General features: G+C 41.0%; 1 protein-coding gene across 1 annotated transcript; it reads right to left on the reverse strand.

Moving 5' to 3' along the window:
- Nucleotides 1–1015: 1015 nt before the first annotated feature.
- Nucleotides 1016–14794, reverse strand: homer1b (homer scaffold protein 1b). Its single transcript, XM_034541843.1, has 8 exons — nucleotides 14492–14794; nucleotides 12308–12439; nucleotides 9943–10035; nucleotides 7080–7228; nucleotides 1807–1963; nucleotides 1471–1581; nucleotides 1319–1399; nucleotides 1016–1207 (listed from the first exon to the last, which is right to left on the reverse strand). Exons 1-8 carry the CDS (start codon nucleotides 14792–14794, stop codon nucleotides 1016–1018), a joined length of 1218 nt encoding a protein of 405 aa, XP_034397734.1.

The raw sequence follows: 14794 nt of genomic DNA on the forward strand, positions 1-14794 counted from the left end.
TATTGCTCAGTGTTTGTGTGTGTGTGTGTGTGTGGGCCTTGATGTCCAAAAACAGGGTCACAGCACAAATCACACACACATATTATATACAAACATGTGTCAACGCATATGTGCTTTGAAGGCACACGTTATGTCAAAGGTCAGGCCTTATTTGGGGACACACGCCACACTGAGTTTGGCAGGAAGACAGGTCAGGTGTCTGTGATGGTGGAAGCAGTCTGGATACAGGATTTCTCAAGCCGAATCTAACATGGGCACTTGCCCTCTACAATTTCAGTGTGGCATGAACAACTCCTCTGGAAGATTCAATACTCATCAATTATGCTGGATTGTGAATAGGGTGTGGATAAGTAATTCTGGATAAGTAAACCAAACTTAATTTCCCAGCAGCCCTGTGTGCCCTGGCCAATATGTAAGACTAACTGATTTGTTGAGAGTCAGCCTTTAATTATCTGTTGACACTCCGCTGGCAGCCCGTGCTCAAACATGGGACTCTGTTTCTCTGTTCAGCACTTCTCTGGGGGCAGTTTAGAGAGGAAGAAAAGGGGTGTGTGTGTGATGTTGTGATGCTGGAAGCTGTAGTGCAGCTCCCCCGGACAAACAGCAGATGGCACTGAGGCACAGATCTCAAGTTAACTCTTTGAGATTGTGTGGGTGGTTTGGGGAACAGTTGCAGTGTTCCACAACATGCGTCTCTACCTCAGGAGAGATCAATTCAACCAAGGTTACACCTACACCAGCCAATCAGAAGGCAAGACGAGGTAGTCCCTGTGTTGTCTTGAACTACAGGTGTGACTGCGGTTGGTTGGAGCTTGATGCCTCCAAGGTAAGTGGGGAGTTAGCTGCCCTTTTTGAGCTAAATCATAATTGGGGCAGTTTAGTGTCTCAGTTCTAATGTGCGTGGGGTGTAGGAGGAAGGTGGGGCATAGTGGGTTAAATCAATGTGTGTGAGTAGCGAGTATCAGGATGTTAATTATCATATGGCTCTGTCTGTGAAGATTTGGCAGCTCAGTCTCTAGCTGGCCTCCTCGATCAGCCGGGCCAAGGTGTCTCTGAGCTCCGTCAGCTCAAAGATCTTGCCATCCAGCATCTCCAGCAGCGTCCGCAAGCTCTTCCTGAAATTCTCCTGCTCCTCTTGGTTCTCCTCCAGCCGCTGCTCGGCCCCTACCAGCTGCTCCTCCAGCACTCGACTGCGCAGCTCTGTCTCCTGGAGAAGGAGAGACAGCATTGCTGGCAAGTTTGTTTGGAGGTAAATAATAATGTAGGATGTGCTGATTGGGAAAAGGTTACATATGTAATGCATATTTGTATCGCTTACCTCAAGTTTCTGGGTAAGCGTGTCTTTCTGCTCCATCAGGTCATTCATGTTTTCCAATTCCTCTTTAAATTTTTCCATTTCCTGAAGGACATAAAAAGCAGATTAAAAGGCTGTGTAGCATGAACGTAGATCACACTCGCATGCAAACACACCTCTTCTTTATCCCTTAGTGTATTCTCTAGTTCCTCTATGGTTTGGTTGAGTTCAGTCTTCTGGGATTTGATCACTGGTGTTTGGATGCTCTGACACTCAAGCTCCGTCACCTAGAAATACAAGATGGAAATCAAGATTTAGATCCACGGAGAAAGATGGTCACAACAGAATCATGTTCTCAACCCATCTTTTATTTCCTCTTCTTTACTCTCCCTCATGCCAACAATCATCTGCCCTCTCACAATCATCTGCCTGTTTTTTCTTCACTCCTATTTAATTTGAATTAATTAATCACACATGAAAACAAGCAAGCATTTCTGTGCCCCATCCCTCACCCGTTTGTGTAGTCTCTCGGCCTCTTCCTGGTAGGCAGCCAGTTGTTGTTTCCACTGTTTGACGTTGGCTGTGGACTCCAGCAGCGCGGCAGTTAACTTGGCATTGTTCCCCTTTAGGGCCTCCAGCTCAGCCTCCCAGTGTTTTGTCATGGCAGGGCTGCAGAACACAGAGAGGTTCATACTGACAGTTTACCAAAAGCATCATAAGATAATAAGTGTTCGGAAAAGCTAATGATGTCTGATTCTGCAAAGAGTAAGTTGTTCATGTGAAGGTTTATTTTTCTAAAACATATTAGAACCATTATTGTTTGTAAACATCCATCCATCTATCCATCCATCCATTGATTATGAGACAACAGGACCTTGGACACAGCTAAGTTTTAAGTCTCTTAGTTATCCTTTGTGGTTATTTTGCATCTATTTGTCGTCGTTTTGAGTGTGTCTCTCTTTGTGTCTCTTTTATTTTAGATTTAAGAGTACAACAGGACCTTGGCCACACAACCTCTGGGGCCCCTGGGCTTGTACTGCTGGGGACCATTCAAAAATCCTTCCATCCTACCATCCATTCATCCATCCATTTTTGCCCCAGCACTAAAAGCAAACAAAGGCTGCAGTGGGCACTCAAGTTGGAGGTCAGCACTTCCTGGCCTGTAGCTGTGAAAGCAGCGGCCTGCCACATGAGTTGTAATCTGAGATTATCATCAGACTGGCCGGAACCTAATCTTGTCCAGCTACTCACAGAGGAGAAGATGAGATGAGAGATAAGGGAAAGTGATTGAATTGCATGAAGGAGAGGCATGTGTGGGAGAAATAGGCTGCACATGGTCTCGGTAGTCGATTGTTCAGAGTAATATATATGTACAAACTCTGGTGGGAAAATTCTTCCGCTGCGCATCTCCACTTTTAAATGTGAGCATTGCAGGCATTCATTTAAGATTTTCATCATGCCCACTCCCCATCTCTCACATTGACTCTGGAGATTGTAAGAGAGACCTAAACCTTGTTGAGTACCGACATTGAGTCAAGTACCTTTGAAAAGAAGCTCCTACTCCCACATACTTCACAGTAATTCTTCCCAGCGGTGGAAACAGATCAGCAGAAAAACACAAAAGCAAGCTTGGCTTTCTCAAGAAATGTTGAGGGTCTGGGTATGACCCATAACAATGTTGTTTTCAGTTTTTGTTCTGCCCCCTCACTAACACGGACACACACACACACACACACACACACACACACACACACACACACACACATATATATGTACACTCACACTGCAGCGGTACTCCATTTGCCATAACACCTACTCTAAAGTGTAAAAGAGAGAAAACCCATTTAATTCACGCAGGACTCCCACGGTGCCTTCAATTCTTACACAACAGCCACCCCCTCTGCGAGTGCAAGTGTGTCTGACGCATAGGAGGGAGACGACACTTCATCCTACACATGCTCATATCAACTGACACACAACCACTCACAGACACATATACACACATGGAGCGAGGCTGTCACCAAGGCACACAGCCCCGCCAATGTATAAACCCCACACACCAGCTCGCAGAGCAGGAGAGCAGGCGAGACGTCAAGATGTGAAGATGGAGAAAGACAGAGAAAGCAAGCGAGAGCGATAGAGGGAGAATCGGAGGAGAGAAAAGAGTGCAAGATGTTTTGGTGTTTGTCTTCATTAAATGAGTCTGGCTGAGAGGTCTCAGGGGACCACCTGAGCACAATTCTGGCTGAAGACAGCAGAGCAGAGCTGAAGGCGTGTGTGAGAAACATGGTGGGTAAGTTAGCTGCTACTGTGTAAATGATTGTGAAGTTGATGTGATTATTTACAGAATATGAATGCCTTATCATGAGGATTTCATTTGCTAATTATATTTTCTAGTTGCTGTTCATTATATCAATTTGTTATAATTTCACTTCTAGTCATGTTGTGATGTTAAACTGTCAAAGCAATTACTTTATTGCATCAGCTTGATGCAATTTTGCAATGTTTTTCAATTCTATAATAAAAACAATTATAGTCACAGACTCTAAAATTCTGTATCTGGGAGAGAAGATTGTTTCCGTCTTACAGATTCATCATTATCTGTTTGTATCTGTTTTGTGAGAGCAATATTCTGCTACAACATGATGTCATGACGAGACACAGCACTGGACCAGATTTTGTGGGTTGTCAGGTTACTCTTGTATTTTATTTAGCTTAAACTGGTTTTACATTTATTTATTCATTTTTGTAATTGAATTAAGAATGTATGTTGTGATTTGAACATAACATGTAGGCTACACACTGCCCATAAGCCATGACTCTTGAATAAAACATCGACACTCTGTTTTGTGGTTTACTACATCACAGTGTTTATTGAGTCCTCCCAGGCTCAATAAAGATAAAAAACACAAAACATAAACCTGAAGGTTTTTCTACAGCCCTCTGGTGTTTTTGCCGCGTCCTGACCGCTGTGCGTCGTCAGGTAGATTCTTCCCCCTCACAGAGCACTTCAAGAAGCAGGGAGCCAGAGCGGTTGCCATGGCAGCACTGGAGGAACGGAGGCGCTTGTAGCACCCTGACGTATGACATCGGCAGCGTCTCCGTTCCCACAAGCCTACCACAAACCCACCGACAGACGCCTACATCCTCCAACACCAGAAGACCATTCACATACAGCCGAGTCATTCCCAACAAAAGGTCTTCCAATATTCAGAAAACCATTCAGAATGACTCCATTGCAGAACTGCCAAACACACCTACATCCTGCGATATTAAAAACCCTCTCACAGTCCTGAAAACGACTGTATCCCATTCTCCTCTCTTCCTCTGCCCAATGCACCCACACAAACCTGCCTACACAGCCCCACTAAGCAGCAGAGTGGTGTATATGTTATGGATATAAGTCATCTTCTAATTCCAGACACTTTGCAAAGAGACAAACATCTGATGCAAAAAGACAGTTGTGTGTCTCAACACTCATGCCTAATACACAAATAAACACCTTAAAAATACACTCCAACTATTTTTATTCTTTTCTTTTCACTATAAAATAAACTATAAAGTCATACACCGCCAAACAAATTGACAGAAAATAAATTTTAACTGCAGATTAAGGCTCAGAAAAGGCTGAAGGAGCTGCGGTGCGAGGTGATAGTGAGATGATGCATGTGTAAGATATAATAATAATAATAATAATAATAATAATAATGTATCCTTTATTGATCCCTTTATTGGGGAATTTGACCCATCCTTAGTTATTAAGGAGCAGTGTGCTGCAGTGAAGTGTCCAGGGATCAACTGGGGTTCAGTGTCTTGCTCAAGGACACTTCGACAAGCAACTATGGGGAGAGCGGCGGTCGAACCGGCTACCTTGTGGTTACAGATGTTAAATGGAAGAAGAATTAATCATAGAGAGAACAGAAAAGAGAGGGTTTTGTGGTGAAATATTTGAACGGTCCAAGCATCTACCCTCTCTGCATAATGTGAGACTGAGGTTTGCTTGCCATCGTGAATGCCGAAAGTCGACCCGGTCTCCCACGCATGCAGCATTTATAGACACATCAGCAGCAAGACTGCAGCAGGCAGTGGGTGTCCTCGCTACATTCTGCTCTCACTGCACACTCAGATCTGTGTAGCCTTACCGAGTTCATGATGTAGCGGTAGGCATTTCTAAGCGTTTGCACTTGAGCTTGTCGCAGCTTTAGAGACTTCAACACACTATTAAAAATAACTCTGTCGCTAAAAGATCTCTACAATGATGGTTACAAATTAAAAAAGGTTTTAAGCCTCCTCTCAGACACCCATCTTTAAGCAAAAAAGAATGATAATACATTAAGCGAGTGATTGATATCTTTAATTAATACGAATCGCAGCCAGAGAAATAATGAAATGAGATTACAGAGATTTTACAAGTAAAAATACCTCTGTGTACAGTCGACTACAGGTGACAGGAGATAAAAGGAACATTTCCTTTCTTGAGAAAAAAACTCTTCACTCACTCAAATGATTCAAACTCATTACCAGTGCCCTCCTGTTCAGTTTATTTGTTGTAGTGTGTGCAGTTGGTGGATGTTTAGGTATCAGTGACTCATGTGCAGACTTTATACAATACATATCTCTCTCTCTCTCTCTCTCTTGACACACGCACACGCACACGCACACACACACACACCATCTGTCTTGCTCTTTCTCTGCCTCCCACTACCCACAGCATGTTATATAAGTCTTACATAAATGCTTCATCAACACCTTTTTGGTGAACCACACAGCCACACCTCTTCAGAAAGCCATTATACAAATCAAAAATATTTACATGTCACTTTGACCTTATCTTATACAATCTATTGTATATGAACCATTATTGACAATCAAAAGGATTATGAATTATCCATTTCAATATTCAGTCAACTGCAGGACACAAAACAGCAGGAATGTATACAGTGTAACAGTAGTGCTGCATGCATAGAAGTGACATCGTCACATATTCCTTAATGCAATAAACAACATTAGTTAAAAGATTTTAATTTGCATTTAAAAAGATATTATTGCATTGCAGTAGGCACACATATACATAATATAATAAATAAATGTTTTTTTCTTTTTCTTTTACCAAGCATGCTCAGATTGGACAAAATAATAACTTGAATAATTCCTCATACCAGAGAAACACTTACAGTAACTTGTTTTGCTGGTCGTTGTGAAGTGACAGTGTGTGATTAGGAATGAAATAATTAATTGCACCAATATTGCTCCTGACTGGAGTGACGGTGTGCTGTTTAACCTTATTTGTTAGCACTTAGTAAACAAGCAGTGCACCAAGTTTTGTAAAGAAGACCCTCCCTGTTGTCGGCCTGCATTCAAGCTCTTATCTTTGGGGAAATGTGTGCCTGAACATTTTTTGTTTTGCGTAGATGTTGCAGTAGTCAGGGATGTCATTACAAATCCTATCAGAAAGAGCAGACCCGACAAGTCTTATACTGCTCCCTAGAGAGGAAAAACACGAGAGAGCAGCCGTGAATAGTAGGATTTCACTACCATGCTGACATGCAACATAAATTGATGCACGCAGATGAAAAGAAAGAAATAGGAGAAGAGAGGTGAATACTTCTGTGCCTCAGACAGAAAAACTGAGAGAAAATAAATCATAATAATTCATGTATTTTAGTGTTCTCTGTGTGTAATCTATGTGAAATATGAGAGTATATGGTCAGACTGTTACATCTATACTGTGGTATAGACAACATGACAACACGGGACAGTGAACACATCACCATGCGAGATGTACCTGTGTGCAAAGGCCAGTGCGTTCTGAGATGGCTCTGGACGGGTGTCTGAGTTGGGAGTTGTGTCACAGATGTCATCCGTGCCGTTGATGTTTTCCATGGGTGGAGTCACAGGGGTCAAAGGTGACGAGAGCTCGCCTCCTGGAGACTCCTACATGTGAAACAAAGTTGTTCAGCTTTTAATGCCAGTTAGACATACACAAGACATCAATAAAATGTAAAAAAAAAAATATATATATATATATATTTCATTATTTTAAACACCCGATTCCACTACCTGGACTTTGGGTATAGGCCGATACTAAGTTTGTAAATATACGATAAAATTTTGTAAAACAACGAATAAATACATAGATATAAATGTACTTAATTGTTATTTATTAAAATAAATGGTAAATGGACCTGTACTTGTATAGCACTTTTCTAGTTTTCCAACCACTCAAAGCGCTTGACATCATTCACCCATTCACACCTATTCATACACTGATGGGAGGAGCTAAGGTGCTACCTGACCATCAGCAGTAACTAACATTCATACACATTCACACACCATAGGCACAGCTACGGGAGCAATTTGGAGTGTGTGTCTTGCCCAAGGACACATCGACATGGGCTAGCGGAGCCGGGGATCGAGCCGGGGATCGAGCCGCCGATGGAACCGTCGCCCACGTGTTATTGGATACCACAAAATAATGATATCCAATATTAGATTAATCTATTGTCACTGATACCCGATTCAGCTATTTTTATTTTGTTTAATTGGGAAATCGTTTTCTTGTAAAATGTAGGCATTTGTGACATTTCCATATAAATAAATATCTGTATGATACTTTCTCATGTGAATAATAATAACTAGTAATTATTAAAACAGAATGACATCGAAGAAGCTTTTATATCTGCTAAATGTTTTGTTCTTAAATTGTGTCTGGATGCTTATGCCTTCAGCATACGGGGTGTGTTTAACATTACCAAAAACAGAAACAGTAATTTAAATGAGAAGACCTGGACAGTATTAAGCATGAGCTAAGAAAGACCAGCTAACAACTATTCTCATAACTATTGAACCTTTCAATAATTGTTTACAATTAATTGATTAATTTGTACACACCAGAGCCCAAGATCACGCCTTTAAATGTCTAATTTTGTCAGCATAACAGTTCAAAACTTAATAAACAGAAAAGCAGCAACTTGTATTTAAGAACAGTAAAAGTTTGGATTCTTTCTCTTGATAATTTAATCAATCATACAATTGATTTTCTATACTAATTGTTTAATTAACAAATGATGTCAAACAATTAATAGAAAAGTACTTACAATAAATGACTACAACATAATAACTTATACATTATGTTATGTTATGAAATGCGTAATAATTAACTTGAGGAATCTTAACAACCTCTTAGTACCAAAGATGGCAACGAGATAAACAGACACATCTCATTCGTTAATCTGAATCCTCCTTAATGAGAAATGATAGAGGTGTGTTCATGTATTTTAAGGCGGTTGAGGTCTCTCACACTCATAAAGCTCTTGCTGTGGTGTTAAAATTGTAAGCGTCTTAGTGAACAGTTACACATGCCTATAGGCCATTAAATAGCTTATAGCACTGGGAAATTGCAGAATTACAGATTAATGCTTATCTTTATATCCCATACAACCACAGAATTATACGAGAGACAAATCATTTAGCTGCCGCTCGCACATAAAACAAAGCTATTAAGACTCAGGGCTTGGGCACGATACTGTAGCACAATGGCACTGCCTGTATGTCTCTAATGGACAAGAAGGAAGGGGGAGATAAGAGAAAGATTATAGCTCCACATTGATTAGTACACCATTTAATATCAGTTCCCAATGCATGTCCACCGGGGTCTGGCCTATTGGGACCAGCCTATGGCATTAGCTCTGTGTTTTCTCCTCTTGCTTTTGTGGAATAATTCCTCTCATGTTTTCTAGTTTGTAGTTTATGTTTCTAGTATCAAGAGGGGCAGAAAAAAGAGGAAAAGAGGCCACAGTCTTTACAGTAACAGCAACCACTCCAGTTTTACCAGTATAGAGTGGTAGTGGCCAGCGCACGTGCAGCCTTCAACCCCTGATGAGAGCGAAGCTGTCCACTTGGCTTCATTAAAAACATCCTCTAATGGGAAGCACAAGGTATTGTGGCATTTCATGTAGGCCGCAGCATTAGTAGTACCAGTAATAGAGCGTAGTACAGCAGGGGGCTGCTCCCCTATAGCCTCCATAACAAACAGACGAGGACACGGAGCCTGTTAACAGCCTTTAGATTACAGAACAGAGTTCTCTGGGGATTATCCTCTGAGACAAGCTAATTTTACCGCAAATGCAGTTACACATGCCCTAAAACACTCAATTGCTATTTCACACAGAAAAGTACCTAACATACAGGCTAATTATGCTCCCTAATTTATGGAGAGTCCACATACAGCTTTGTATTTTTCTTATAATGTACAGGGTGGATACATACAGAGAAAATGTACAGTATTATGGTAGGACTATTATTCTTCATGCAGCAGTAAAAGGTAACTTCACATTAATGTATTCAGATCCTTTTACTAAAGTAATCTGAATACTCTATTAGCATCAACCTTTTCAAAACATTTTCTCCTTAAAAAGGTATCTTTGTATCCATTTTCGATCCAATTATTTAATATTTCATGAATTAGCCTCTACGCCTCCTCTGATAATGGATCAATCAAAACAACACCAAAGGGAAAACACATTGTTTGGTTGACCTGTTGACCAGATGTTCATTATACACACCATACCTGTAACAGGAGGTCAAAAGGTTGATAAAAAGGTTAAGAATTGGTGGCAGGAGGTTAAGATGGTGTGAACTGAACGTACCTGAGAAGGGGACGTGGCCATGTCCATCTTTTCTTGACTCTTCTCTTTAGCGAGCCGGGCTGCTTCTTTATACTCTGCAAACTTCTCTGCAAACTGGACACAGAGGACATCCATAAGTATGAGACTGTAATTCATACAACACTATGGTTTAATCTTGTTAACCCTATATACATACACACACACGGAAACACACGTGCGCCACTCACACACACACACACACACACACACACACACACACACACACACACACACACATACACACATACACACACACACACACACACGTCTAATAGGTCAAACGTGAAGCCAGAGGAAGGGTAACTCTGCTGCCAATAACGACACACAGTTGAACTTATGGTCTTTACCCACAATGCCTCAGCAGAAACATGAGCTAAGTAGGTCACCATTAGTAACCTCTGTATCATAGACATATACACATACAAGCATACACACACAGAACACAATAGCCATTGTGTTTTCCTAGTTGAGTTTGTGTCTTTAATCAGAAGTTGTCGGTGCCTGAAGTGATCTCCGGGGTTATTTTAGTCAATGGCAAAGATACATCCAGCAATCCTGAAGCAGTAAAGTGAGCTCAGCTGAAGGGCTTTGAGCAAATATAAACACCCTGGCACATTTCAACTGTGTCCCTTTAGGGTGTGGTTCATCACCGACACTCCTCCCTCAATGTTACAAAGTAATTTAGTTTATACAGTACTGCAGAGGGCTAAGTGTCGAGGAAATCAAATTGACAACACTACTGAAGTCTTGTGTCTGCTATTAGTGGAGTTCCAATAAGTAACTCAATATCGTTTCACTTCAGTGTAATATAATATTTCTGGTCCAGTGATCTAAACGCAGTAGTTTTTAGTGTAAGTGCTCCAGGAGTGTTTGCCACTTCAGTGATCTGAGAGGTGAATCTGATTATTTCAACTTTAGACCACATAAAATACTTCTAACTGGCTGTCAAAACTGCACATTGAATCTATCAAACCAAACATGCTATACATTTGAGATATTTGAAGACATTTTTATATAACATATATCTTAATCTAAATGAAAGAAATAAAGCTTATAGAAACATAAGGTACACTGTAAGCGTGAACAAAACCATTAAAGTAAAGAAAATACTGATTCACAGTGGTTGAGAGGAACTATGTCTAAGGAGTATCTATATGCAGTTTTAACAATTTGAAGTATTTTATGTGGTCTAAAGTTGAAAAACATCTTATTCACTATTAGAATATAACATATTAACACATTCAAACAATAGGAAATACTATACATTACTGTGCATTATCGGTTAAACATTTATTTACCTGGAAAGGAACACCCGAATGTGCATATTGTTCTGTTGTAACTGTCTGCCTTAAAGTCACATAATTAGATACTCCATCAATTGGGTAATCCATGAATTTAGGCTTGCTTATTCATACATTTCGGGGACTTGGGAAACACATATCTTTAAAAAGGAATGGTCAAAATCAAAGGAAAAGAAACAGAGATACCCTGACTTTTGTTCACTAACTGGAGTAATGCCCCAAAACTTGGATGAGTCTGGTGACGTCATCAAGGCTATATATACATAATATAATGGTTTTCAAAAGTCACATGACAAATAAACTAAACTAAACCAATGTAAAATTGGGGGAGTTCCCCTTTAAACTCTAAAGCACCCACCATTCAGTCCATCTTTGGGCTGCCATATTTCCATAATGTTTCACTTCTTAGTTGAGGGAGGAGAGAACACCTGACCTGACAACCTTCAGGTCACAACACCTCATGTTATTAGTGTCCAGTATATGATATGAATCAGGAAATGTCTTTGATTTCAGGACATCAGTTTATACTATTGAGTGTGCTTGTTTTGTGTGTGTGTGCGTGTGTGTGTTCTTCTGACAGTGGGAACGGTGTAAGCCTCCCTGATTCACGATAGAGCTTAATCATACTGCAGAGGAGAGAAATCACCACCCACTCTCACATACACACACCGTGAGCACACAGATATGCTTAACTTTCATAAACACACAGAGAAAAAAGCCTCGTCAGGGGCAACTGCCAAGCCGATTCTACACCTTGAAAGAAACAATAGCAACTAGAGTGAAAAGAAAGTTGAAATACCATCCTCTCTCTGGGATGGGACTGGGGGAGAAGAAGAAAAGAGAAGCCCCCCTTCCTCTGGCTTCTCACGTCTGACCTGTGTGTGTGTGTGTGTGTGTGTGTGTGTGTGTGTGTGTGTGTGTGTGTGTGTGTGTGTGTGTGTGTGTGTGTGTGTGTGTGTGTGTGTGTGTGTGTGTGTGTGTGTGTGTGTGTGTGTGTGTGTGTGTGTGTGTGTGTGTGTGTGTGTGGGGGTTGGATGGGTTGGTACCTTGGCTAGATGATGCTCAGTGGAGAATCCCAGGCCGTAGACGGTGTTAGCTCGACTGTCCGCCCACTGGCCAAACTTCTGTGAGGTCTTTGTGAACGTCATGTTGGGACTTATGGTGCTGTTAATTATTGCCTGCAGGACATAAGGAACCCACTTAATACATATTAAATTAACTTATTTACGGCAGTGTAATGTGTGTAATGTGTATGTGTGAGTATAGAGAGGGAGCGGCTCAAAGGAAGAGCCAAGGACAATTTCTAGCTCCAAGTATGTGTTTTTTGTATGTCTGAATGAAGATTACTCACACCACAAATCAGGACTACAGATACAAATATAAATGAAACATTATATCGTTGAGAACTGTTGGTATTAGTACCTTGATCATGTGTATTTCTGACTCTCCAAACAATATTGCAGTGGTGCCAAAACAATTGGCTAATCATAGTTGCATTCCTATACTTCATCATAACAAGCAGTGCTGTGTGTGTGTGTGTGTGTGTGTGTGTGTGTGTGTGTGTATGGATAGTTAACAGAGGGCTGTTGAGTTTGACTTTGAAAGCCTTCAGTCACGGATTCAGTGATCCACAATTAGTTAGACAAGACATGAGCATGCACATGTATACACACACATTGCATGATGGCAGAGAGAGAGAGAGAGAGAGAGAGAGAGAGAGAGAGAGAGGAAGACAGTGGTGGATAGAAACATCTGATGGGGAGAAACTAGGAAATGAGATGGAAAAAAAGAGAATCTGAAAGTTGGTGAGCGCTCAAATATTAGACCTTGACGTTAAAAAAGTAAATCTGGCAAAATTATTATTATTGTCAACAACACCTTTGAAAAGACCCAAACTGACAATGTATTGATACTACTAACACGTATTGTCTGTGTATCCAAAGTATAGTTTAATCCTCTGTACCATTTGTCTGTATCCACAAACTATTTAAACATCAGTGAGCCACACTGTTGCACTGGAAACTGTCACATTGCTTTAAAAGGATAAACGTGGACTCCCTAAGTTCACCGAAAGGCTTATATTGGACAGTCTCGTTTACTTGGTGTCAATCCCACAGCACACCGTTCTGCTGCCATAAATACTTACAAGCGCACCAAATTTGCTGCTGAAAATAGTCACCAACAACACACCTATGCACTCGTTTGAGAAACACATTTTATGAAAGGAATGAGCCTTTTGACTGGTTTCTAAAGATTTATATTTGTAGTAGAATGGGCTTGGGCATACTGCAACAGACAGGATTGTGGAAGTCAGAAAGTATTGAGAGACATATTAACACATTTGTTTGGGTCTTTAATAGATTCGTTGAAAATAAGATTTATTTATTTTAATATACAAGAGCTAAAACAGAAGGCTATCTCTAGATCTTATATAATCCAACCTCCCTTGTTAAATAACACTAATGGAGAACAAATTAATGTCTGATCAATTAGCAGTGTTGTGTAACGGTTGGCATTCTGGTTGGCATCAATACATGATGATGAGTTCGGGAGGAGTAGCAGTCTGTGAGTGTGTGTGTGTTATGCAACAGTTGAATTTAGTGATCAACTATCTATTGAGTGCTGTGTGATATGAGATGGTTGTTCAATTGACCATCAAAAATGGTTCACACACACTAGGTGATCTTTACATTTATCAGACCTTCTCGATCCCTTACCTTTACACTTTTCGTTTTTTGCTGCTCTTGTTATTTATTCTACCACACACTCTTCTCACTCTGTCATCTGTTTCTCTCATTCAACTTGACCCCTCCTCCCTCCATAACTGGTGAGGATTAGTCCGTGCCTATAAATCACACCATGGCCAGCAGAAATATCCATCGAGACAAAATGTAGACTTTGAAGTGCAGACAGACACACAGACATGCGCACATAAACGCAGAAGTCGCATGCCTAAACACAATGAAATATGAGCTGTCAGTCTTGGGACAGGTTTCAATGCTGGTCTCTTTTAAGATGTGTTTGCACATTAGATTGCAGTGCAGGGCTTATTAACATCATCAACACTCAGTAGATCACAATGCCACTAAAATCTCCCAGAGTGCTGTGTGACATCTCAATAAAACCAGTTGGCAGAAATGAAAAATAACAATGGATGCAGTATGATGAAATCTGTGTTTTGTGTGCGACAAAGTTTGTCAGGTCAGAACCAATCAAAATCAACTGCTCACCTTCGTGCCATCCAGGCTGATGATGCGGTAGACATTGCGTGTACTGTCGTAGAAGTAGGAGACAGTGACGGCATGCTTGCTGGTGGGCAGCCAGTTCTTCTTGGTGTTGGGGTCAATCTGGAAGACGTGGGCCCTCGTGCTGTAGATGGGCTGCTCCCTGAAGGGGACGAAGAAGAAGTGGTGAACCTCTTTGTGCCGCAACACCAACGTCTCACCAAACCCACCGCCAGCACCACAACTAATATTGCCCACGGATGAGTCAGGTCGCCCTGGCAACCGAATTACCAACTCGCCATCCTCCAT

Source organism: Cyclopterus lumpus, chromosome 9 (genome assembly GCF_009769545.1).
Source record: "Cyclopterus lumpus isolate fCycLum1 chromosome 9, fCycLum1.pri, whole genome shotgun sequence".
Lineage (NCBI taxonomy): Eukaryota > Metazoa > Chordata > Actinopteri > Perciformes > Cyclopteridae > Cyclopterus > Cyclopterus lumpus.

What these genes read in the sequence shown, in the direction of transcription:
- homer1b (XM_034541843.1), bottom strand. Translation starts at nt 14,794, where the DNA reads ATGGAGGATGGCGAGTTGGTAATTCGGTTGCCAGGGCGACCTGACTCA. An exon ending in TGGCCACGTCCCCTTCTCAG is followed by an intron (nt 7,229 to 9,942) that starts GTACGTTCAGTT and finishes TTTCACATGTAG; the next exon opens with GAGTCTCCAGGAGGCGAGCT. An exon ending in CCGAGAGACTACACAAACGG is followed by an intron (nt 1,582 to 1,806) that starts GTGAGGGATGGG and finishes TTGTATTTCTAG; the next exon opens with GTGACGGAGCTTGAGTGTCA.